General features: G+C 40.3%; 1 protein-coding gene across 3 annotated transcripts in view; it reads left to right on the top strand.

The window, feature by feature from the left end:
• Positions 1-17,949, top strand: part of ppp2r5cb (protein phosphatase 2, regulatory subunit B', gamma b) — a 33,213-nt gene extending 15,264 nt beyond the window's left edge. For all 3 annotated transcript variants that reach the window (XM_037750622.1, XM_037750621.1, XM_037750623.1), the window contains 13 exons: positions 4,552-4,751; positions 9,352-9,462; positions 9,572-9,664; positions 9,833-9,963; positions 10,055-10,114; positions 10,328-10,436; positions 10,564-10,617; positions 11,497-11,667; positions 11,819-11,946; positions 12,068-12,169; positions 12,422-12,494; positions 13,651-13,764; positions 15,071-17,949. In XM_037750622.1, the coding sequence (XP_037606550.1) occupies positions 4,552-4,751; positions 9,352-9,462; positions 9,572-9,664; positions 9,833-9,963; positions 10,055-10,114; positions 10,328-10,436; positions 10,564-10,617; positions 11,497-11,667; positions 11,819-11,946; positions 12,068-12,169; positions 12,422-12,494; positions 13,651-13,764; positions 15,071-15,205 (1,481 nt within the window). In that variant the 3' untranslated portion in view covers positions 15,206-17,949. The remainder of the gene's footprint in view (positions 1-4,551; positions 4,752-9,351; positions 9,463-9,571; positions 9,665-9,832; positions 9,964-10,054; positions 10,115-10,327; positions 10,437-10,563; positions 10,618-11,496; positions 11,668-11,818; positions 11,947-12,067; positions 12,170-12,421; positions 12,495-13,650; positions 13,765-15,070) is intronic.
• Positions 17,950-24,218: the final 6,269 nt, after the last annotated feature.

Here is a 24,218-nt window from a genome sequence, read left to right as displayed (position 1 = left end):
GTAGCTGTGCCTTACATAAACACAGTGTTGAAACATAAAACAGATCTGGGGTTCTCCATGGATGTGGTAGCCAAAGCTCGGGGGTGAAGCAAATTGCCAGCTGTTTGACCTTTTTGATGCGGTCGATTAGATCCTGTTTGTGGCCAGTAGTTTGGAATAGAGGGAATGAAGTATGATGTTACAGCAAAGCCACTTACAGACTTGTCACTATTCTACACTGTGTCTGAATATAGACTTAAAAATGTTTTGTAAGGAGTTGGCTGGACTACTTGTTCCAAGGCACCGTGCAGCACAAGCAAGCCATAAAGGCTCAAAAAAACAAGTTACATGACGCCTCGTCCACTATGTCAGGAAACCCGAGTTGTAAATGTGTTTTTTCCGAGTGCTCTGTTTGGGGAGAAATACATTTAACACAGAAGCAATTTGGTTCAAGAAATCATTAAATAGGCTACATATACAGGAAATAAAACATGGCATTTACAGGTAACACAGAGGTAAAGACATTTTGTGCTGTGCGTTGAATACCAGCTGTGCCACTGTGACTCAGAAGTGTGGAGGTGTAGGGAAAGTCTGTCTGTTGGTGCTGTTAGTCCCAGGTTCAGGTTCTAGCCTGTGTGGGAGTGTGCACTACCTACAGTACTGTATCTCTTAGACTTATTTCACAAGTGCCAAGAAATTCAATTTAAGTATTAATTAAGTATCAACTCTTGTGTTTGAACCATTGCCACGGTATATAGTGCTCCAGGGATGACATATTTTTGTAGGCTAACCAGGAAGTTAAAATAGAAAACAGCAGCGAGCACGTCTCCAAATCTTGAACAGTATCGGGTGCCAGGTAGTAGTAAGAAAAGAAGAAACAAATCACCGGCACTCACAGATAAAGAGTCTTTTTAGCCGTCACTAAGCTGATCACTTAAAGATGAAAAGCGTTTGTTTGTTTGCCCAGAATAAACTAAAAAAAAGTCTTTATCTGTGAGTGCTGGGGATTTTTTTCTCCTAACCAGGAAGTTAGCATCGGCCTGGTTCCCTCGACAAAATGCTAATGGGATTTTTCCATTTGGATTATTGCAGAGAATAAGCTCTGTGGCTAACACATGTTTATGATACTTACATGTTTTGTTCAGCAAGATAATCTCCACAAATGAACACACCCTTTATGATTTTTTGAAGTGTAAATCCAATCGGCAGAAGTAAAAAGCTAACGTTAGGCTATAAACGAACATCACGGACGCATGAGCGTGAAATAAACAACAAGACTGTAAAGGCAGATGTTTAGTAGTCTCATTTAGCCACTTGTTAGCAACCGCCTTTTTTTAAGACACTTTAAGGCTTCAAAATTCAGGAGTGGGATATTTACTGACGTATTTTATGTGGTAGAACAAAACGTTAAAATCTCTTAAGCTTATTAACCACAGACCTTATTTCAGGCATCTAACTACAAACCCATTCAAAAAACCCACTGACTTCCAGACGAGGCAACCGTAAATGCTAAAATGCTAACTCATTTCTATTGGCTGCTACTTTGTACAAATGATGGATACAAAATGTTGCTTGGAAAGAATGTCAACAAGACCAAAGCTGTTTAGAGGAATGTGCATACATAAGCAAGTCATATGAGTGTATGTGATTTTTATTTTTATGTCAATTATGTATCTGTTATGTGGCTATACAAAATTGGTATTTGCTTTGTAGGTAAAAATAATTAGTATGGAGCTTTTAATTTTTGGTGTTATTGGTGTAAACACATGTATGTTCTGGTGTTAGTTGTAGTTAATTGGGGTGGGGTGGTGCGCGCTTTCAATTAGCATAACTTTGTAGCATTTTTTTTGCTACAGAAAATCTGAATTACCCGAATCAACCACTCCTCTGTAATCTGAGTTTCCCCTTAATGTGCCATCTCTTTTGATAAGCTTAAACTGCAAAAATGTTTTCTTAAATCTGACATTACTTGTTTTTACGATCTGATGTTGGCTCTGTATGTGATGTGAGGTTACAGTAGTTTGACTTCTGGCATCCACAAGCTAATCCGTGTCAGTACGGGTTTCTGTATAAATTGAATATTACTATCTTCATCTGTCATACATATATGTTGTTTATGACACAACCAACCTGATTTTGTTTGTTTGAGGTTGAATAATAAGGGCAGTTGCTTAATTACCTTTCGTTATTATTAGATGAATTTTTGTAGTTACGTGTGCTTTTGTGGTTTGATTTTAGGATGTGTCCTTTGGGAATCACTTGTCACAATGATATTAGCTTTTAGGCTCTACCTTTTGCATGCCAAACCACATTCCTGTTATGTTTAAATCTTTTTTGCTTAATGACACACAATTGTTTCTTAACAGTAACACCTCTGCATTTCTACCTTTTTATGAAGTGTTGTAGAAAGTGTTGACTGATTGGTGTTGGGTCTCATCTGGCATTATCCACGTTTTACGAGGTCAGTTTGGCTGACACGTCTCTTGGCCGCAGCTGATGGGCTCAACAAATCAGCAGCATATGATGCCATTGTAACAGCAGCAGCCTGCATGCATCTTTGATTACCAGCGGTCCAAAGTCCCATCTCTGCCTGTGGTCACCATGGTGACGTACAGTACACATGCAGATTGTTAATGGGGAGACGAGACCGGCTTATAAATCACAGTCTGTGACGAACGAAACTAATGCTGCCCTATGGGTAGTTTTTATGAGGTGGCATCTTGTTTTAAGTCACTAATCCCCAAGTTGGATGAAAATGAATGGGCACCATTGCACTTCTTCTTTGGTTTCAGGGCACTTTTTGTGGATTGGGAACCTGACCAACTGAGGCTGAATGGCTGAGGCTGAATGGCTGTCTTTCTATTGTCGTTTCTTATAGGCTGCTATTGACATTTTATCAATTTGGAAGCAAAATAGTTATTCCCTCAGTGAAAGCGGCATGCCCCAATGCAGTATGTACGTCATGACAGAGTTTATATTATTACTGCTTTCTCAGTCCAATACATAGACTGATTATAGTAATGGTGTGTCCTATCTGGTCTTCCCAAAAAGCCACAAGTCAGTAACATTTGATTCAGAACTGTGCTGCCTGTACTGACGTACATAATGGCTATTTCCAAATCCCTACCATGGTTTCCTGTATTTTTAGCATTGTTCTAAAGGTCTTTTACTTGTTTATAAAGCACTACAGGGCCTTATTCCTTCTGCGTCTGAAACATTTTTGGTATACGAGTTGGGAAAGCCCTTCAGGTCCTCCGGGAGCAGACTTGTAACGGCTCCAAAGTGCAGAACAGAAATCCTTGGTGATTCTGCATCTAGCTCCTGTGCTCCTAGCTTTCTGGCACAACACCAGAGGGGTTTGCTGAAAGTCTTGATGCATTTTAACAAGAGCTCAAAACGTACCTCTGTGGAGTTATTATTTGAGTTATTCTCTTATTTTATAATAATGTTGATTGCATATTATTTTGAGTAAGAGTGTTTTGTGTGATTTGTGATGAAAATTGATTTTGCTTGAGGCAGCTGTTGTACGGTGATAACGCACTGCACGCTGGCAGAATAGAGACTGGCTCATTGGCAGTGAGTGTGCAGTCGCTACAAAAAACGTGTAATGATTTTTAAATGGCGAGTTAATGATTATACACAGACAGGTGTGGCTTAATATACCTGGAGGCAGATTAAGAGCCTCTGCATCACTGATGTAGTGATTGACAGTCTTTAAAAGGCTTCATTATTGATTTATGAAGTATTTAAATGATGTCTCTACCACATGAAATCCACAGTAGCAAAATACACCTGCACTGAACCTGAATAAGTCTTGAAGCTTTGGTACAGATGATCATTGACTGTGACAGAAAGGATGGAGGGGAGACAACAGACACGCATCATGCTTGTGTTTTCCTAAATATTAAACTTCTAACAACTTTTTTTGGCCACTGATTGTGACAACCCCAATAGTGTGAGGGACAATTTGTCAGATACAGTGTTAATATCTGGAATGAATGATAAGTTGTAGGGATGGGAATCACCAGAGGCCCCAGGATACAATATTATCACGATACTTAAGTCATGATATGTTGAGTATTGTGATAAGATATATTGCAATTTATTACCATTTCTCAACTGCAAATTATGCAGTTTGTCGACATGGGTTTTATCTAATAAGATAGTTTTCTCTCTGTTCATCTCAGAGTTTTCATTCACATATCTTCAGGTGAGGGTTCAAGGGACCCCCTGATAATGGCCATGCTAGTTATTCCTCGCCAAAATTTTGCGTAACTTTGGAGCGTTATTTAAGAAGAAGAAGCTTTTGACTGAGCCTGCTACAACCTTTGAAAGACAGAATAGCAGCCGGGCCGTCAGATTAAGAGTCTAATAGTTTCTATAATTAAAGATTGAAACGTGACGTCCATGTATCAATACAATATCGTCACGCGAAATATTGCGATACTATGTTGAATCAATTTTATCCCCCACCCCTAATTAGTTGTCATCTTCTTATCTGTTGAAGGCAAAATCTTCACACACAATGTCAGATCTGTTAACTCCCATTTTCCTTCCATTTGTGTCTCGTAGATGTTCCCCCTGCAGAGCAGGAGAAGCTCTTCATCCAGAAGTTGCGGCAGTGCTGCGTCCTCTTCGATTTTGTCTCCGACCCACTGAGCGACCTGAAATGGAAGGAGGTGAAACGGGCGGCGATAAGCGAGATGGTGGAGTACATCACCCACAACAGGAACGTCATCACCGAACCCATCTACCCAGAGGTGGTCCACATGGTCAGTATTTATTTAAACAGACTTGGATTCGACAATGACATTCACATCAAGTCAACAGTCATAAATATTATTTTATTTTGAGCTATCAAACATAAAGGTTCCTGTATACAAGGCAAAGCAGTTGCTTACGTTGCACGCCCGACAAAGAATGTGGTATTTTCATTTCCTTCACAATGTGGCCTCTTTTGTTCTGCTACAGGATGGATGTTGTTTTTAAGCTACTGTTGCAGGTTTGCGACTCTCAGATGAGTCAAAGTTACAGTAAATGTGTAACTGCTACTGTTTTACAAGATGTTTTAAAATTGTTCTAACTGAAATCTTTCGGGCAGATGTGAGATTCAATATTGCAATTATTTTTAGATTTCCGGTTGCATTTTATATTTGGACATTGAAGAACAGTTGATTATTATTTTCAGTTGTATTTTATATTACATATAAGATCTTTAATAAGAGAGGCAGTGTGTTTTCAGAAAGCTTTATTTTTGTGAATAGTCACAATATGACTTATGTTCTTGGAGTCTTTTAGGAGGGTAAAGCAACAGGTTGCCTTCTTTCAACTTGTTCCTGTTATTCATTAAGAACATGAATCACATCATCTCCGTTTCCCACAAATGAAGGCGTCTTTTTATTTTAAATTGGTAAATTTAATTTAAATACAGCCACAATCACCTACGATGGATAACATGGGCTTATCCTACAGTATCTATTGATGTTATTCTGCAGCAAGTGTACACTCATTACTAATAGGGATGTGATGGTGAGGAAATTTTCCCACCGGTGAATAAACTCGTGACAACACCGGTGTTACCGATTACACCGGACATTTTTCAAGAAAAGATGACGGTCTATATGTGTAACACGCTTGCTTTGATCTTTAACGTCGGGTTGCTGTGTGTCAGTCCAGCTTTCGTTGCAGGGCCGCAGGTTTCCAACCAGCTGTGACTGCTCCGTCCTCCTCACAGCGATGGCCTCATAATGTTATGGTTCCCTTATAGCATTGAGTTTAAATCTGAAATATTGCCAAATAGGCGCTTTTGCTTTCCGCTTCGCATCATCTTGTCTGTCAACTCAATATTTACTGACAGCTAGCGTTTTAGGATGGTTACTGCAGTCCAACTTTAAAACATTCGAGCCGTGGTCCGACCAGCAGTAGTCGGAATCACTTCACCGGCTGTGTGTCTCAAATACTCGCTGCCTCGATGACTCAGCAGCACATGGACCACAGAGAGATGCGCCGAGGCTTTTCAGGTCGGATAGAATCTAATATTATGTTATCTCTGTTGATCCAGACAGTTTGCTTGCTTCCATGGCTGCAGAAGGCTGTGTTTGCGTGCCAATTTGTTTCATATGTGGCAACTGGGTGTTGAAATGGGCAGTGGACGGGATCACACAGATTCAAACTAAAAACAGATGCTCTGTACCGGAATGGAAATTTCAAAGGAGAACATACTGGCTGTAGCATTGTTGTCAGAGAAACCAGTATTTCAATTCAGCATGTTTCCTTAATCTCTGATGACATATCATCGTCCATTCATGATTTATTACAGTAAATGTATCACATATTGGTCCCTTAAGTGTTCCTGACTCGCTGAGGTGAGATTTTCTTTCCTTGTCTGTAAAGCTCTATGATATATAACTGTGAATAAGGCTCAGCTGTACATCACTAAGTGCATGTGACCTTGAAGAACCATCTGACTCGGTTGAATGTAGCTTTTGCTTTCATATTCCATTAACATCTCTATAAGGATCTGCTATTTGTTAAGAACAGAGGTCTTTTCATGTTTTTCATTTCTGCACCATGGGAAGAGACTGAACTGTGGTTTCTACTGCCCTGGCAGCAATATTTACTTGTTTCAGAGTCAGTTAGTCTTTATTTTTTTGGCTCCTCGCTGAGTCATAGGAAACTCTCATGAGCATCACTGAACTCAGTTTGAACCATAAGATCGGTGTCACAATAACCCAACTTAACTTTTATCCTTAAAATCATCGGTAAGCCATTAATTTTGTTTCCCCTCAAGTGGTCACTTTGTGGTGTTTGTCTAAAGATGGCCAAGAAAGTTAACCCATATGAGGTCACTAAACCTAAATCTGCTCCATCCTCTGTTCATTCAGTTGGGTCTGTAGTCAGCGTGGCTGTCATTGAGCTCCTACTGTATATTTATTAGAATATGTGTTGCTCTGGGTCGTGGCATGGATGCGTTCGTGGTGCCCGGTTTGCTTTCCCAAGCCAAATTTAAAAGCCTTTGATTTTAATCAAAGCCCTGCCTCAATGCCACATGGTAAACTGCAGATGATCAAGGTGCAAATGAATCCCCGTCCTCCTTGTCGTGGCTTCATTTGATCTGCGCTGCAGAAAATGCAACAGAGCTTCCAAATCTGCATGAAAATATACTCTTATTCCTGACGGGCCCTCTTAAAGGCAAGCACTCTTTGAAGCCTACTGATGGCTTTCATCATCAAAGTATGGAGATTGACACGACAAACTCCTTTTCTAGCCATAAGGAGTGTATTCTTATGTTAAGGCTGTACACATGATTTCCTCCAACAGCCCTTGTTCTTTCAGGGCTGATGTTTGATGCCTCGGTGTTCAAGCTTTAGAACAATATTTTGGCAGACCTTTGGATGACGCGACAGTGGTTGTTCCATTAGTCCCATGCTCTGGGGGGAAGTAAGAGATGGTTTTTGCTGAGAACATAAACACGATGGTGGTGAGTGAGTGTGTTTTGACCTCTGGTCGACTGCACTCTGGAGGGACCGTCTAAGTGAGCTGTCTTGAAAGTGAGAATAGACTCAGAAGGAAAATAGATGGATGCTTCCCAGTTTGGGGAATTGTATCGCAAGTGAAACAGGCTGCTATCTCAGACAAGCACAAGAGGGAATATTCAACCTAGGGCTGCAACTCAAGATTATTTTCATTGTCAATTTAATTAGTTGATTATTTTCGCGATTAATCAGTTAGTTGTTTGGGCTATAAAATGTCAGAAAATGGTGAAAATGGTGTTTCCCAAAGCCCAAGATGACATCCTTAAATGTCTTGATTTGTTTACAACTCAAAGTTTATTATTAAGTTATTCAATTTACCGTCATAGAGAAGTTAGGAACCAGAAAATAATCACATTTAAGAAGCTGGAATCTGCGAATGTTGACTTTTCTTTCTTACAAAATTACTCAAACCGATTAATCAAAATTATCAAAATAGTTGATGATTAATTTAATAGTTGACAACCAATTGATTAATACTTGTAGCTCTTATTCAACTATCAATACATATTTTCATTCATTCTTTTTCATAAAGAAAATGCAATATTTTGAAGGCAGATTATGATTAATATCACACAAATTTAATTAGCAGTATTTCTATTGACTTGACAGTTTTGAGCAATAAGTGGAGTACTGGAAATATTTTTTGGGTTGAGTTACTTTTTTAGTGAGCAGCTAAGTTGTTTCTCTAAAGCAAAATTAAACCTGAAGATGAATCAGTTTACAATAGCTTCATAACATTGTACCAGTGTTTGCTTTAACATGTATTTTTACTGTGAACGGTGTATTAAAATAGCGAACATATCTCACTGTTTTACTTCATTTTGGCACGGCAAAGTTGTTGCAAAGAGGCTTGTTTTCCTCTTTACTTCTTAACAGTCAACTCCCCCGACAACCTTGTTTGCTGGTCAAATATTGTGGCCGATGGCTTTCTGAATTCCCCACGTCAGGTTCATTATTTCAGCTGTCAAGATGTGTTTTAGCAGCAAGCACTCAATCATCGGTAGTCAACGTGGTAGGTAGGCAGATCAGCCAGGCTTAACATCCAGAGCTAATGTTTACTAGGATTTGGCAATAGCAACTGTTATTTTCTCACTCTGTAAGCTAAATGCAGCATAAAAGGTAGGTCAATGCGCATTGTTGGGAAAAAGAGGTGTGTTTACTAAAACACACACTAATGATGCTCAGTCATCTGTTGTCCACTGCTTCCGGTGTGTGCATTCAGTTTCTGTAGAGACCGTGTCCTCCCCAGATATAATGTATCCACCAGCTCGGATGAAAAGCAGCAATTAAGACTTAAGTTTGACATGTTTTTCCTTCAGTGTTATTTGTTATTAATTTTTAAGTGAGTCGAGCATCTAGTGGAACGTAATTGTACTTCTAATTATTTAATTTGTCCCTGTTCATTTCTTTCATTGGCTTTAATTGTTGCTTGATATCAGACTAATGCTGGACTGAAAGACATGTCACAATCTGCATGTTAAATCACATTACATGTAGTCATGGGGCGGCTGGAGCTTAGTGGGTAGAGTGATTGTCCTTTAACTACAGGGTTGATGCGCTTTACAGCAGCAGACTGCTCCTAAGGATGGGTTAAAAGCAGAGATCAGATTTAATATATGGATACCAGAGTTTGAAGATAATTTGACAATTCCTGTTGTTGTCCAGTGATTCTTCTTTTTTTTGTTTATATTGTATTGTAAAATAAACTGATTGAATCTATAACAGATATCTGTGACACTAGTTGAAACATGATATCATGAATGTGTTGCCTGAGTTACATCGATTTTTTACAGTGGATTGTTGAGCTGACCTACTGTTCTGTTTTCCCCCCCCATAGTTTTCTGTGAATATGTTCAGGACGTTGCCGCCGTCCTCCAACCCCACGGGTGCCGAGTTTGACCCAGAGGAGGATGAGCCCACGCTGGAGGCTGCATGGCCACATCTACAGGTACACTGCAGCACACACACAAATACAAAGACACACCGTGAACTGATGTGAATAAATCTATACAGCTGTTACGTTCACGTCTTTTTAACCTCGGATCTTCTTTCCACAGCTCGTCTATGAATTCCTCCTACGGTTCTTAGAGTCGCCTGACTTTCAACCAAACATAGCCAAAAAGTATATTGACCAGAAGTTTGTAATGCAGGTGAGCACATAATGACACAAGTTTATGTGCACTGTTATAAATGTTTGAGAGCGTAATGGCATTGTCTGCATTATCATGATGCTTGAGTGTGTTTTTCCTTTCTCCTTTATAGATATTTGGTGCTCAGTTGAATTTCCTGTGTCTCAGTAGCCTTTGTTTTGTCCACAGCTCTTAGACCTGTTTGACAGTGAAGACCCCAGGGAAAGAGATTTTTTAAAGACGACCCTTCATCGCATCTACGGCAAGTTCCTGGGCCTGCGAGCGTACATTAGGAAACACATTAATAACATATTTTATAGGTGAGTGAGTCATTGAGCTAAGCACTTTGTGACTAATCGAGTGCATTTTGTTAAATGTACCATGATTTATCACCATGTTGCTGTTTTTCAGGTTCATTTATGAGACTGAACATCATAATGGAATAGCAGAATTACTGGAAATATTAGGCAGGTAAGAGATTTTCGAGAGGTGCACCCATAACACTTTTTTCATGGTTATGCTTCAGGGTGTAGATTTGTTTTTGTTTTTCAGTCGTAAAATGATGAAACGGGCACATTCGTATTGATACACACAGGCATTGCCTTTATCTCTGTTGTGTCTCGACTCAATTAGAGTCTTAAGTACAACTCTACCTCTTATTTCTCTACCTTTGTCTCTTTACAGCATAATCAATGGATTTGCATTGCCGTTGAAAGAAGAGCACAAGATATTCCTGCTGAAAGTTCTGCTGCCTTTACACAAAGTCAAGTCTCTTAGTGTATATCACCCACAGGTAACCACTTTGTCAGTCTTAAATATTGTGTTACACTTTGCTCTGCCGTAAATAAAACCTCATAACAGTTTTTACAATCCTGCAGTTTTGTTAGAAGTGGTGACATTATGTTGTCTTTCTCCTTTAGCTGGCTTACTGTGTGGTACAGTTCTTGGAGAAGGATAGCACCCTCACGGAACCGGTAAGATGTGTTTTATTAATGTTCTTAATATTGTTGATTGAATTACCTGAATGAACCCAAGGACTCCACTGCCAAAGTCTAGTTTTTGATATTTCCGTACTATGCTTAGTTGCAATGTGATTTGTCTGTTACTCATATTTCTGCATGTAAAATCTCAGTAAAGAGCAGAGGAAATGCATTTGAATTCTAACCAATAAAAAAACAGTGACTGTCCAGTTACTTTGAAAGGAAGTCCTCGGTATAGGATGGCAATCATCCATCAAAACATCCGAGGCACTCTGAACGCGTTTCGACTCACAAGTCTTCATTAGGGTGTGTAGTCACACCCTGTCTTAATAAAGGATTTTTAATTCACTATCAGAGTGCCTCGGATGTTTTTCCAGACTGCCGTCCTATACCAAGGACATCCTTTCAAAGTAAGCTGGACAGTCACTGTTTTTTATTGTTATTTGACTACTTGCCCAATCCCCGAAGAGCACCTGTTTTTTTCCCTTCAACATTACCAACATAGAGTTTCCTGAGCCAGTGCAGCACTCCCACAATTGAGTTATTTTTATAAAAATAAAGGGATAAAAAGAGAGAAAGATGTAGGCAATTTCCTTGCATGGCCTGTATGATTTCAGTACAAGAGATAGAAAAGCAAACTTAATCTGAGTTTAGTGGATTCAAAATTCCTCAGTCCCGTATGACAAATACCATGATATACAAAAAGTATGTACCGATACATATCTATCTTTCCTTTAATCTCTTAAGTATTTAGTGTCTGTCGATCTTTTTTCAAATGTTAGCTCCTGTAGGAATTCATCAGCAGATTATTAGTTGAACAGATCAGCCTGTTCATACGTTCTTCTTTAATAATCCTGTTGTCCTTGTGCGCAGACGGTAATGGCTTTGTTAAAGTATTGGCCAAAGACCCACAGTCCAAAAGAGGTGATGTTCCTGAATGAACTGGAGGAGATCCTGGACGTCATTGAGCCTTCGGAGTTCGTCAAAGTCATGGAGCCCCTCTTCAGACAGTTGGCCAAGTGTGTGTCCAGCCCACACTTTCAGGTCTGGCATTCATCCCAGTACACATATATAAAGTGATGTTTGTTATACATACTGTATGTGCAGAGATATCTGAGCACACCTTCTTTTTTTCCTCCCATCAAAAGTTGTCTGTCTACATATGTAACCCCGTTATGAACTCATGTGTTCTTAGGTGGCAGAACGAGCTCTGTACTACTGGAACAATGAGTACATTATGAGCCTGATCAGCGACAACGCAGCCAAGATCCTGCCCATCATGTTCCCATCCCTCTACCGCAACTCCAAGACCCACTGGAACAAGTGAGTCACTACAAGGGCTTTGTATTATGTCTATCTCTGTGTGTTTCTGCCTGATGATGAGTTGGGATGATACTAAGTACGTAAATCGAGTGACCCGTGGTAACCTTTTGTCTGTCTGCAGGACGATCCACGGGTTGATCTACAACGCTCTGAAACTCTTCATGGAGATGAACCAGAAGCTGTTTGACGACTGCACTCAACAGTTCAGGGCAGAGAAAAGCAAGTAAGTCACAAGCGAGACGTTCACGTCTGAATTTCTAGTGCAGCAACAGCTCTCTTGGTCTTCTTACATGTCATAGAAAACACCACACAAACGTAATTAGAAATGGAAAGAATGACTAAGCAAGTAAGTGAACTGAACAACAAACTCCTGACATACTTTGAACATAACAGATTTGTGAGGTCAGTGTCACAATCTTTGAGTAAACTCTTTCGTGTGTCTGATGATTTTCTGTTTTGTTGTTTTGCGTCTCAGAGAGAAAGCCAAATGGAAAGAGAGAGAAGAAGCGTGGCTGAAGATTGAGAATCTTGCAAAGTCAAACCCACAGGTGAGCAAAGAGATTTTAACGTAGTAATGAGGGCTGTATCGAATGTCTTTTCACATTCAAAGCTTCTATTGAGGTTTTCAAATGCAGCTTGGAAGGTCTCAAATGCTCAAACACAATCCTCAATTTGAATGAAGTGATTCATCGGAATAAATGAGTTAGTCTTTTTCTATTAAATCAACTTCATTAAATGAAGAGGCTATAACTCGTGCATGCCTCCCTTTGTGTGTGGCAAATGAGAGAGCAAATAGTTTTGACAGCCGTGAAAATTTTGTTTTTGAAAGTCTAGACGCCAATTACGTTTGATAAAAACATGTTGCTGAATTTTGGAAATGAATACATCTATTTTTTTTCCCCAATAAATTTTGACTTTTTGACATTGCAACGCTCTGGAGATATTGAAAATGTTTGGATCATACGAGTTGGAAACAATCTTACGCAGCCACCACTAGAATCTAATTCTACAAATAATATAATACTATTCACTACCGAGCCTGTTTGTAATCGGTACCGCCAACGTTATCACGAGAGCAGAAGATATTAATGATCGCGGTGCGCCGCTACAGAATGAATTTATTGGGGGAAACACTGATTAGTGTGGCCTAATCTTTATCTGTTACTGTGCAGAAACACCAGGTTTAAACAGAATGAATAGACATGCAAAAAAAGCTGCGCAACATTCAAATGTTGATTTTAGAATTTGAATGTCAACGTTATGAACAAAGCGTTGAACTAGTCGGTACAGGCCTACTAGTAATCTATCAATACTGCAGACATCGTACTGACTGATGATGTGTTTATTGCCTCAGTAGCTATAATCTTGTACAACAATTACGTTTCTGTGATTACAATCATCACCCAGTGTAGTACAATCAATTAGGTATTATTATTATTAAGTACAAGTCAATTGCACAATCACAGCCTTTGCGTATGCATCGAGCACCTATGTAGCAAGAAAACAAGCTGAGTTAGAGAAGCATGTAGAGGCTCCACATATGTTCATGGTGGCACTAAACTGAGTTTCCAAAATGAGTCAAAATTTCATATAGTTGATCAAAGATTTAAAGTCAACAGCAGGAATAATTCAACACACCAGACAGTTCTTATGTGGTGCCTTTTAACCGTTCCTCCTCCTCCTCCTCTTCCTCTCCTTGTACAGTTTCTGGTATACGTCGACTCTATAGGCTCAGGTAGTCCGATGGACATGGAGACAGACGGGCCGCTGCTAGACGATGCCATGCTAAAGAAAGCAGTGGAGGAGGAAGCCACACAGGTACGAAATGCAGTATAGTGTTGTATAGCAGTGAATAATACTGGGTTCTTAGGTCTAACATTGCCTATTGCTTTAGTGAAATCATTGTGGGCCAACTTTGTATCTTTTTATATTTTCGTATGCTTAGTTTTTATTGTATATAGTGAGGGTATGCTCAAATGGAACCCATCCAGCTGAAACAATGCAAATGTGATTGGACACAGAGTTAAATCAACTGTGTAACCGGCCACAGCTGAAACATTTGAGGCCATTTCAGGTTATGTTACACACTTAGAAGAAAAAAACGTCGCCTTCACTTTGTCCCGTAAATAATTAGTTTTGTCAAGATGATTGTTCAACGCTAACAGACATGAGTCACATGATTCACAAAGTATCATCCCAGCTGTCTTCCAAGTAGGACAGGGGACAAACTAGGGAATTTAAGACGTAAATATGTGTTGTAAAAATGTTCTACTATGTGCAGCCACAGTGAGACATTTGGATTAGGGATGTAATGGTGAGGACATTTTCCCACCGGTAAAGAAACTTGTGACAACACCAGTGTTACGGATTACACCGGACATTTTACAAGAAAAGATGACGCTCAATATGAGTGCAAACATTGATCTTTAATGTTTGGTGGCTGTTATGTCTGGCCTCTTGAGTCCAGCTTGCGCTGCGGGGCTGCAGGTTTCCAGCTGGAGCCGCTCACACAGGCTGTGACCGCTCCACCCTCCTCACGCCGATTGCCTCATTAACGTTATGGTTCCCTTATAGCATTGGGTTTAAATCCAAAATATTGCCAATGCGAAATAGGCGCTCCTGCTTTTCGCTTTGAAACCAAGTCCTCCGCCATCGTCTCGTCTGTCAACTCTCTCTCGTCCAGTGTGTGTGAAATCTGACACCTGCTACTCTGAGCTAAGACACTGTCTCCTTCAGTTTGTAGCGTCCGTCGTCCGACTATGTATTGATAACACTCCGCTGCTTCGCGGAAATGAACTAAATGGGTTTTATTTCAATAAAAAGAGGAAAAACGACGGTAGGGGGCCGTGGGCGAGTAATGCAATCAGTGTGTCCCTGAAAACCGTGTAACACCGACGGCAAGCCTAATTTGGATCTGACTAAATTGTACTGAAAAGACATTTTTTTGTTATGTGCTTGTTGAAAGTGTGAGAGCAGGTTGCTTCAGACGTACAAAGAGTACAGAGATAAATGTCAGCCTTTTCGGTTCACCTTTGCAGACAACCTACTGCACAGAAAGGGAATTGACTGTGAAGTTTCTCAATGTCACTGATCCCTCTCTGTCTCACTGTCTCCGTGTGTCCAGATCCTAAAAGATCAGCGTCGAGAGCGCCCATTGATGAGGAGGAAATCCGAACTCCCCAGGGACATCTGCACTGTCACAGCCTTGGAGTTGCACCGGAGAGCCGAGGAAATGTTGACGACGCACGACGGCCACTAACAGACCACCCCAGATCCGCCATAAACCAGCAGCAGCAGCATCCACAGAGGAACCACAGGCCCACAGAGGGCCAGCACAACAACAGATCTCTGGTATCTCAGTCCAGCCCCAGCACAACACAGAACTGAAAAGTCCCAGCTCCACCTACCTGACGCAGAAAAATGTGTAAAGCCGCACGTCTAAGCCTTCGGGCTTTTCGGGACAAGCGGCGCTCAGTCCCTACTGACCTCCCTCCTTTTATCCACCTGGTTGTTTGTCCAGCAGAAACGTCTGTGGTGCTGGACGATCCAGCCAAGTTCACCCCAAGAGACTGTACTGTCGTTTTCCCCTCCCTCGTCTTTCCCCTCTTCCCCCCTGTCCTCTCAACTTGTAGTGTTTTTTGGGGTGCTGTGCTGCCCCCTCCTGGTCATTTCTCTCAGGTGTTCTGTTCTGTGTGTGAGCTGTCTTCTCTTCTTGCCTCTTCTTTTATAGATGTCAGGTGCTTGTACAAATAATATGAGCCTTGTTTGGTTTTGATTTTTTTAAAAAGAAAAAAAAGCATCAGTTGATGAGAAAATGTCAGTTGTTTCTATATATTTAATATTAGCCATTATTCTCATAACATTTAAACTAGACAGCGGTTTATATTTTATTTTTTCCTACATAGTATATTAGGAGCTCTTCTCAGAGTAAAACACACTTCCTATCTGTATAACTGCTCTGTTTGGAGCTTGCTATTTTTTTTTTTTTTTTTACATTAGCTGTGAAGATTCATTGACCTGTTCTGTTAATCAGGACAGGGTCATGTGGGACTACCAGTAGAAGTGTGTCTGGATTAAAAAAAGCAAACAGTGCTGGCCCTGACGGAGGTCTAGGTTTCTCAAATAGCAGATCTTGTGTAGAAGCGTAGTTCGGTGCCAACTTTTCATCCATTTAGTTCCTTTAGGCAATAAGTTAACACTGGTTGGGTGGCTCAAACAATGGTCAGATAGTTTGTTGTTACATGTTTGGATCCATTTGATTGGTTCTTGGAATGAGTCCAGCCCTGAGCTCCGGTTACATGAGAGGGGGGATTGTGGGATTTATTTTTGGTCCCAACCATGGCAGGAGTGTGTTCAACATGATCATTAGCATTCAGTACAAGTCGCTGTCATTCATGTGAGGCTTACGAGAGGTCAGAGAGATGTAGTTGCTCGTCTGGGATTTACACAATGCTGCTGTGTGTTGAGTCAAACGGGGGGTGGGGTAGGGGGGGGGGGGAGGATGGGGGCAGAAACTGTGCTGATAGTGATCACTTTTTTTCTACTCTTCTCAAGCAAGACCCTTTTATTTATAAAAAACACTTGTTAGACCGTTCCATAGATGAGGTATGTTTGGTTTCGAAGAGCAAACATGAGCCTTTCTTTTCACAGTGCCTTTTTATAGTCTAAGGGGACATTTGCTCAACAGAGAATCGAGTAGCTGCGTGAACTAAAAAAATGGCAGAAAAAAAAATGTACCATTTAGCTTCCAAAAAAAACAACACGATGCGTTCAAGTCTCCAGCACATGCCTTGTTGAAGCTACAAAAGTGGAGAGGAGGAGAAGCAGAGTGGTCGCCCCCAAGCCACTTTAGCGATGAAGCACTTCCTGATAAAACTTGAAAGAAAATAGAAACAAAAAACAAACTAGTAGAGAAATTGAAAATCCGTGATGCTGTCTGTCGTGGTGCGTGGGGTCACCTCCCCTTGGTGGGTCGATAAGAGCTAGCCTCCGCAGGAGAGGAAATCACCTCCCATTGTGACTTTTCCATTCTGTGCCCCCCTCCCACCTCCCGCTGTCCCATTCCGCTTTTGAGTTGAACCATTGTTTGACCCCCCCTCTGCCCAGACGTGCACACTGGCTGTAACCCCCTCTTCTTTGAGTAAAACCCTGCTCCCCTGTAGGGCGCGTTATTTGGACATCTGTTTGATCTGCTTCTGGATGCTCGCAAGTTCTTTTTGTTGTGGTTTTTAATCCTTCCTTTTGCCTGCAGAACCTCTTGTCAGTGTTTCAACTGAATGTGCAAATTGTAAATAATACTGCAGTCGCGATGTTCCGTTCTCTCCACGTTTTGTCTCGAAGAACAACATTCACCGTTTTACCAAAACCTCATCCCCCTCTGCCCTGGGTGTTACAGTGATGAAAGTGATTCCATCCCTTCAGTATTCTTGCATCCTCTGATTGTTAGCCGTCATGCAGGAGCGCCATCCGACATGTGACTGTTGTTCTTCTTGAAAATGGCTTTAATATTGGCTTCTTTGGAGCTCTCTTCATTTTGCATAAGCTTTGTTCTCCTTTTTTTTTTGAAAAGAATGAAGTGTCCTTTAGTATTCGTCTCATGCTAAACGGCTTCATCTAATATTGTACATATAATGTACTTTTATTTTATGTTATAGCTATTATTAAACGGTAGATTTCATATTTTGTACAAAATACCCCCCCCGTGTACAGAATACAGAGGTTATTAGCAACTGCAGACAGTTGGTATGTGGCACAGACTTCAACACGTGACGATTTCCATTTAGAAACCGTTTAGAATTTGGATAGTTTTTTATCTATTTGTAATCCGACATCCTTTTTTTTCCATTTTTTGTTTTTGTTTTTCATCTTCAGACATGTGTTGAGACTCTACATACATGAGCTTTTTGTGTGTGCTTTTATCCAAATCTCCAGTGGTGTACATCTATCTATATACAGCAAATAAAGAGAACATGTGAGTTTTATATTTTCATCCTAAAAAAAAAAGAAAACTTCTGTGAGTCGTCATTGGTCGCATTCAAGCTGTCTTTTTTTTTGTTTTTCCCTTGCAGCGCTGTTGATGAACAACCAGCCTCACCTCCGGCGCAGAGTTTTTTAATCAAACAACCACGTGGTTCTTTCTGGAGAGGTGACAATGTCGCAGCTTTTGGTGCCTCCGTTGTCAGGTTGGACAGCATGAACACGAGTTTCTACGTCAGAGGAGAAATTTGGCATTTACACTCTGCTCTCTGAAAAAGCCGTTTCTAGTATAGTCCCTAATGTCAAAGTTGAATCAACAGCATGTCAAATCAGTGTCATTAGTTACAACTGAAGGTTTTCTAGAAAACCAGTCCAAGTCATTAGAAATAAGTCTGTTTCAATTTAATTCAGCAAATTAGAATATCTCAAACTTAAAATTTGGAAACATTCAGATTGGAAAACTGATTTACCAAAGTCACGTCAGGTCTCAAATAAACCAACCTGTGACTTGAGTTCAGATCATGTGACCTAAGTACCCATGAAGTAACAGCAGGAACTACACATCGTTAATATTATTTTACATCGAATAAGCAACTCATGCTCTAAATTTAAATATGCAACATGCATCTGTCACCAGGCAATATAGCAGAATGAGTATACAGAAAATTCCGTGAATACAGACAGTTTATTCATTAACCTTTTAGTCATTTCTGTCCATTCTGGTACAAGCATTCATATAGATTTCATAGTTTAAAAAAAGAAATTAACTGGGTTTTTTTTTATGAAATATGGCATTTTTTGTTGACATTTCCTTCAACAAAAACATTATAAAACCTCAAGAAAGGAACCAAATCCCTTAATCCTAAAATAAATAAATAAACTGCACATGTAATCCCTGTTGAATTTGACTAAATGGAAATGTAGTCTTTTGCCGCCATCTGCTGGACAATACTGGTAAAAATTCAACACCCCTGAAAGCCTGATGATTCATCCCGAGGCTTATCCCTATCATAGATATTCTGATCACTGCGGCGTCGAGTTACACTCTTACTGTTTTACTGTATCACACTAAAAGGTGTAAGTCCAGTACTTCTACATCTCTGTACAGTCAGCATAGACTACTATAGTTCTACCTCACAATGGGAACCCTTTAAATGAAGGTTTCATGAAGCTTACTGGGTAGTTTAAACACAAATACAGACCAATGCCTCACCCTCCTATTTTATTCATTAAAGCTGCCAAGTTATTTAACTGCGGTTTCCATTAATTAGTTAACATTACACAAATTAAAATGTCAGAGATCCAGTCAGTATTTCCTTTAACCATATAACTCTATTATAAGAAGAAGCCTGGTTGCATTTCCTCTGAATGATTTGACATGTTTAAACCGGGTGTTTTGTCCTATGTGACCGCTTCTGTTTGAAATCAGCTGACATAATTAATTCATACATTGCTGAATAAAACTGGCATTGATATTCTGGTTTTAATTCATAAGCGGTCTTATTTTCATACGGTATCATTTGAAGGACACTGTTTCGCTTTTCTACACATGTTGCTAGGCGCTGGCCATCAGCCATTCACAGTTGGCCCTAACGCTCTCTAGATTGGCTTGTCTGAGGTCACTTAAGTTCCTCTATTCATCGGAAGACAACAGTGAGGTTTGGCACCCGCCCATACCTCTTGTGTCTAGCACCCCCGCTGGGGTCTGCGCTGGACCCAGATGAACCTGCGGGGATTCAGAAAACAAACACTCGTACACACTAAAAAACACAAATAAATGTCGGGATGACACAGCGAATGAGGGCATCGCGATCATTGACGTGCGAGTATGCCCTTTGAACTTGTTTTATTACTACGTATTTTATCTGATGGATTCACCAACACATCCTATTTATCAGGGCCAAACATACATTTATGTATTAACTGTAAATGAACAAAAACATCGTAGCATAATAGCCTATGTCTCTGAGTGTCTGCCCTAATGAGGATGCAAATTGTCTCCCACAGAAAAAAGTGCCTCATTATCACCACATTGTACCCCAATTATCTAAGAGGAAATATTCCTTTGGACTACGTACGTCATTGAAAATCAAAATACGTCAGTGTTTTTTGTACGTGGTGTAAAGACTCCCCCTCTCTCTCCCTCTCTCTCTCTCTCCCCCTCCCTCTCTGCTCTCAGATGAGGTCATTTGGGTTCATTGTTTTTGCCTGCAGTCGGAGTGCTGTCGATCTTTTACTTGAAATATGTTAAGTTTTTTTTTCTGATCAGGATGTTCTGACAGCCTTTCCGTTGACTGTCAGTGCTCAGATCCCCCCTCTGGTCCTTGCGAACCACAAAACATCCTGTCACGACAGGAGATGTCAGAACCTATCGCCATGGAAACAGAGCTCAAAAGTTTGGAGCGTCGACCCCCATTGTGACAACATCCAATCAGATTTTAGGAAAAGCTTTCAGCGCTGCATTACGTTACTCTCAAGTGCAGTGTGGGTACATCTGTGTGGAACTCATTCTGGGTCTCTGTGTGTGTGTTCAATTCTGCTTGGTGGATTGTGTGTATGTGTGTGTGTTGTTTTTTGAGGATCGGGAGCCAGAGAGTGACTCATCACACCACCCCAGGGGGCTGAGATCCGACTCAGCTTCGTGGTGTTGCATCCCTCCTATCGCACCGAAGCTGTGCAGCACCTGAATACCTCTTGAGCAAAGTGACGAGTCACACCTTGCCCTCCTTCGACCCCATCGTTCCCCCCTCTTCCCAGCCCTCCAGGATGGAAGGTTGGGGTGCAAGCCCAGTCCCTGTTTCTTTGATGCTCGACACTCGGGCTTCAAAGTGCTCGGCATCAAAGCCGGGGACTTGGGATCAGGCCCAGCAGCGGCCCGGCATCCTGCCCTACACGCACAACAGAGAGAAAGACACAGGGTAGAGTGGTCTTCCCTTTAGGTTTATCCGGCTTTGACAACACTAGCTTGTAGGGTAGCTTCCTTACAGGGTACTCCGACAAGACAAAGTGGGTGAAAATACACTTTAGGACAAAATTTCTATATTCCCAAAGCGTGGTGAAAGTATTTTTCTCAGGGGGATAATAAGATATGAAGTTGTACAAAACCACAAAACATTTAATAAAGATGGAAAATGAAAATAAGCTACAGTTTCCTACTATTTCTTAAGTAAAACTCCATTCACCTGCAGTATGCACTAGGGCTGTGTATTGGCAAGAATCTGGCAATACGATACGTATCATGATACAGGGGTTACGATTCAATATATGAGATATATTGCGATACTGTAAGTAAGGCGATATACTGCGATTTAAATCAAATTTGAGGAAAACTGTCATAGTATAAAGAACACACAACCATATGAATACAATCTGAGTAAAAAACAAAGTACTTTTTTATGCAGTCAGTACAGTGGGATCTGCATTTGCATTTATCAAAGTCCCTGTATAACATCCAACATCATAGCACTACTTTGAGAGGGCACATCTCTTTGCAAATGAAATAAAGTAATGATTGAGTTAATCTTTGCATGTAAACTATTAATAAAAAATCGATACAGTCTCACAATACATAATATTGCGATATTCGATTTTTTCGATATTTTCTTACACCCCTAGTATGCACGTTAGAGACTGATGCAAACACATCTACCACAATACAACACCATTTCTAGGATATTCTGCTATGTTGGGTACAAGGTTTTAATTTTCGTTTTCAATTAATCTGTTGATTATTGTCTCGATTAATTGATTAATCCGTTTGGTGTATTTAATGTCAGAAATTGGTGGAAAAAAAGTCCATCACAGTTTTCCATAGTCCAAGTTGACATCTTCAAATCTCTTGTTTTGATCAAGCAAGAGTCCAAAACCCAAAGATGTTCAATTTAGTGTCCATAGAGGGTTTAGAAAATCAACGAATTTGTGAGACTTTTGCTTAAAAAGGACTTATATAACTCACCATTTCAGCTCTATCAAGTATATGCTTGTTGAAAATTTAATAATGTTTGACCCAAAAAGCTGCAGAGGTTACAAGAAACATGGGAAAGATGACTTTGAGGGACCGTCAGTGAATCACAGCAGTATAAATGTCAAAATCCCCTGATCAGTAAATACAGCTTTACAAAGTGCCACATTGTGCTTCCACATAATAATTGTCATTTAATTTTGAACCAGAGTGCAGGATTTAGTTTTAGACACCAATGTTTTCTACAGACAGCATGAGGCTGACAACACGGAAGCTTATAGGAATAAAAGTTGAGAAGGGTCAAAACTCAGGCCTCTTTCATTGCGGCCAATTTGACGTGTCATAGCAGGGCGAACACAGGTGTAATTGATAACATGAATTAAGGTCCCATTCTATTTAGTGTGTCCCAGCCATTCCAGTGAGCCAGCATGCACAATACCAGGGTCCTGGCCCACATGAATGAATGGAACAGGGCCACAATGAATGTTATTAATTACACCTGTGTTTACCCTGCCATGACATGTCAACACTGCTGCTGTGAAAAAGGCATAATATACAAGCTGTTCCGGAAGTTGCTCAGAGCCTGAAAAGATCCAGCATCCTTTTTTTCCAACACGACACAAAGGCCACAGAGAAGCAAGTACAAATTATAATCTGATTTACACAGTAGAAAAGTAGTAGTTTAAAAAGAAATTTAAGTAGAAACAATGATCATGACTCCTCTCTAAAATGCAGTGCCCCTTAAGTCAACTCCCTCGGACCAGAATCTGTTTTCTGGTGGCAACAAGAGCGACATTCAGCCAACTATAAAGAAAACCTATTAGAGGGGTGTGTGTCAAAGTGTTTTTGTATTCGCAGCAGAGTTGGAACATGATAATGATGTACATGTAAGGTGTTAACCTCCAGAGTATCCTGGGTATTGCTGCAGATCAAACTGGTCTGAGGCGTCACAGCATTTTGGTGTAGAGCTGACACGATAAGTCAATTGGAAAAAATAAAAAAATAAATCACTGGTTGTAGCTTCTCAGATGTGAATATTTGCTTCTTTTCTTAACCTTCAATGCTAGTAAAATTGGTTGGACAAAATGAGGCATTTGAAGACGTCACATTGGGCTCTGGGAAAATGTGCTGGGCATTTATCACTATTTTATGACATTTTAAAGGAACAGTGCGTAACATTTCAGGGATCTATTAGTAGAAATGGAATATTCATAACTGTTTTCATTAGTGTATAATCACCTGAAAATAAGAATCGTTGTGTTTTCGTTAGCTTAGAATGAACCCTTCATATCTACATAGGGAGCGGGTCATCTTCTCAGAGTTCGCCATGTTTCTACAGTAGCCCAGAACAGACAAACCAAACACTGGCTCGAGGGAGACCTTTCACATTTTTATGTTACCTGAAGGCCACCGTAGTTCTCCGACACACTTGTGAAAATGCGGTAACATGAGCCTCAGAGTGCAAAACCGGGGTACCGCCAGCTACCTTCTGACTTCTGTTGCTCCTAAAGTGATGTTATTATAGTGAGAATGGCCCCTGAGCGAGGAGAACGGCGTTACCATGGATTTGCACTCGCCGACTCGCGTTACCCCAGTCTTGGAAAGCGGAGGGGTACTCAGTTGGTTGCAATCTGGAACCATACCACTAGATGTCACCAAATCCAACACACTGTACCTTTAAGGGAATCTTTAGTATTAAGAATAAAAAAAAAATACAGGAAGATCAGGTGTTAATGAAAATGGTTGTTAGTTGCAGCGCCATTATATTTATGGGTGTTTGATTAGCCCAAATATTCAGTCTGAAAAGGGTAAAAGTATAACATTTGTTAATTAATTCATTTATTTTATTGAATTTATTTTATTAAACAGACAGCAGAGAGAAGTCCTATCTAGGGAAATGTATTGTTACTAATCTGAAGACATTTTGGATGTGCACATTTACCAATTTTCTGCAAAAATCCCGCACATTTGGCCTGTCAATCGATTAAAATAGTTAATCGCAATTAATCACAAATTAATCACACATATTTGATCTATTCAAAATGTACCTTAAAGGGAAATTTGTCAAGCATTTAATACTCTTATCAACATGGGAGTGGGCAAATATGCTTGCTTTATGCAAATGTATGTATATTTGTATTATTGGAGATCAATTAACAACACAAAACAATGACAAATATTGTCCAGAAACCCTCACAGGTACTGCATTTAGCATCAAAAATATGCTCAAATCATAACATGGCAAACTGCAGCCCAACAGGCAACAACAGCTGTCAGTGTGTCAGTGTGCTGACTTGACTATGACTTGCCCCAAACTGCATGTGATTATCATAAA

Source organism: Sebastes umbrosus, chromosome 18, assembly GCF_015220745.1.
Source record: "Sebastes umbrosus isolate fSebUmb1 chromosome 18, fSebUmb1.pri, whole genome shotgun sequence".
NCBI classification, from domain to species: Eukaryota; Metazoa; Chordata; class Actinopteri; order Perciformes; family Sebastidae; genus Sebastes; species Sebastes umbrosus.
This window is presented reverse-complemented; position numbering and strand designations above follow the sequence as displayed.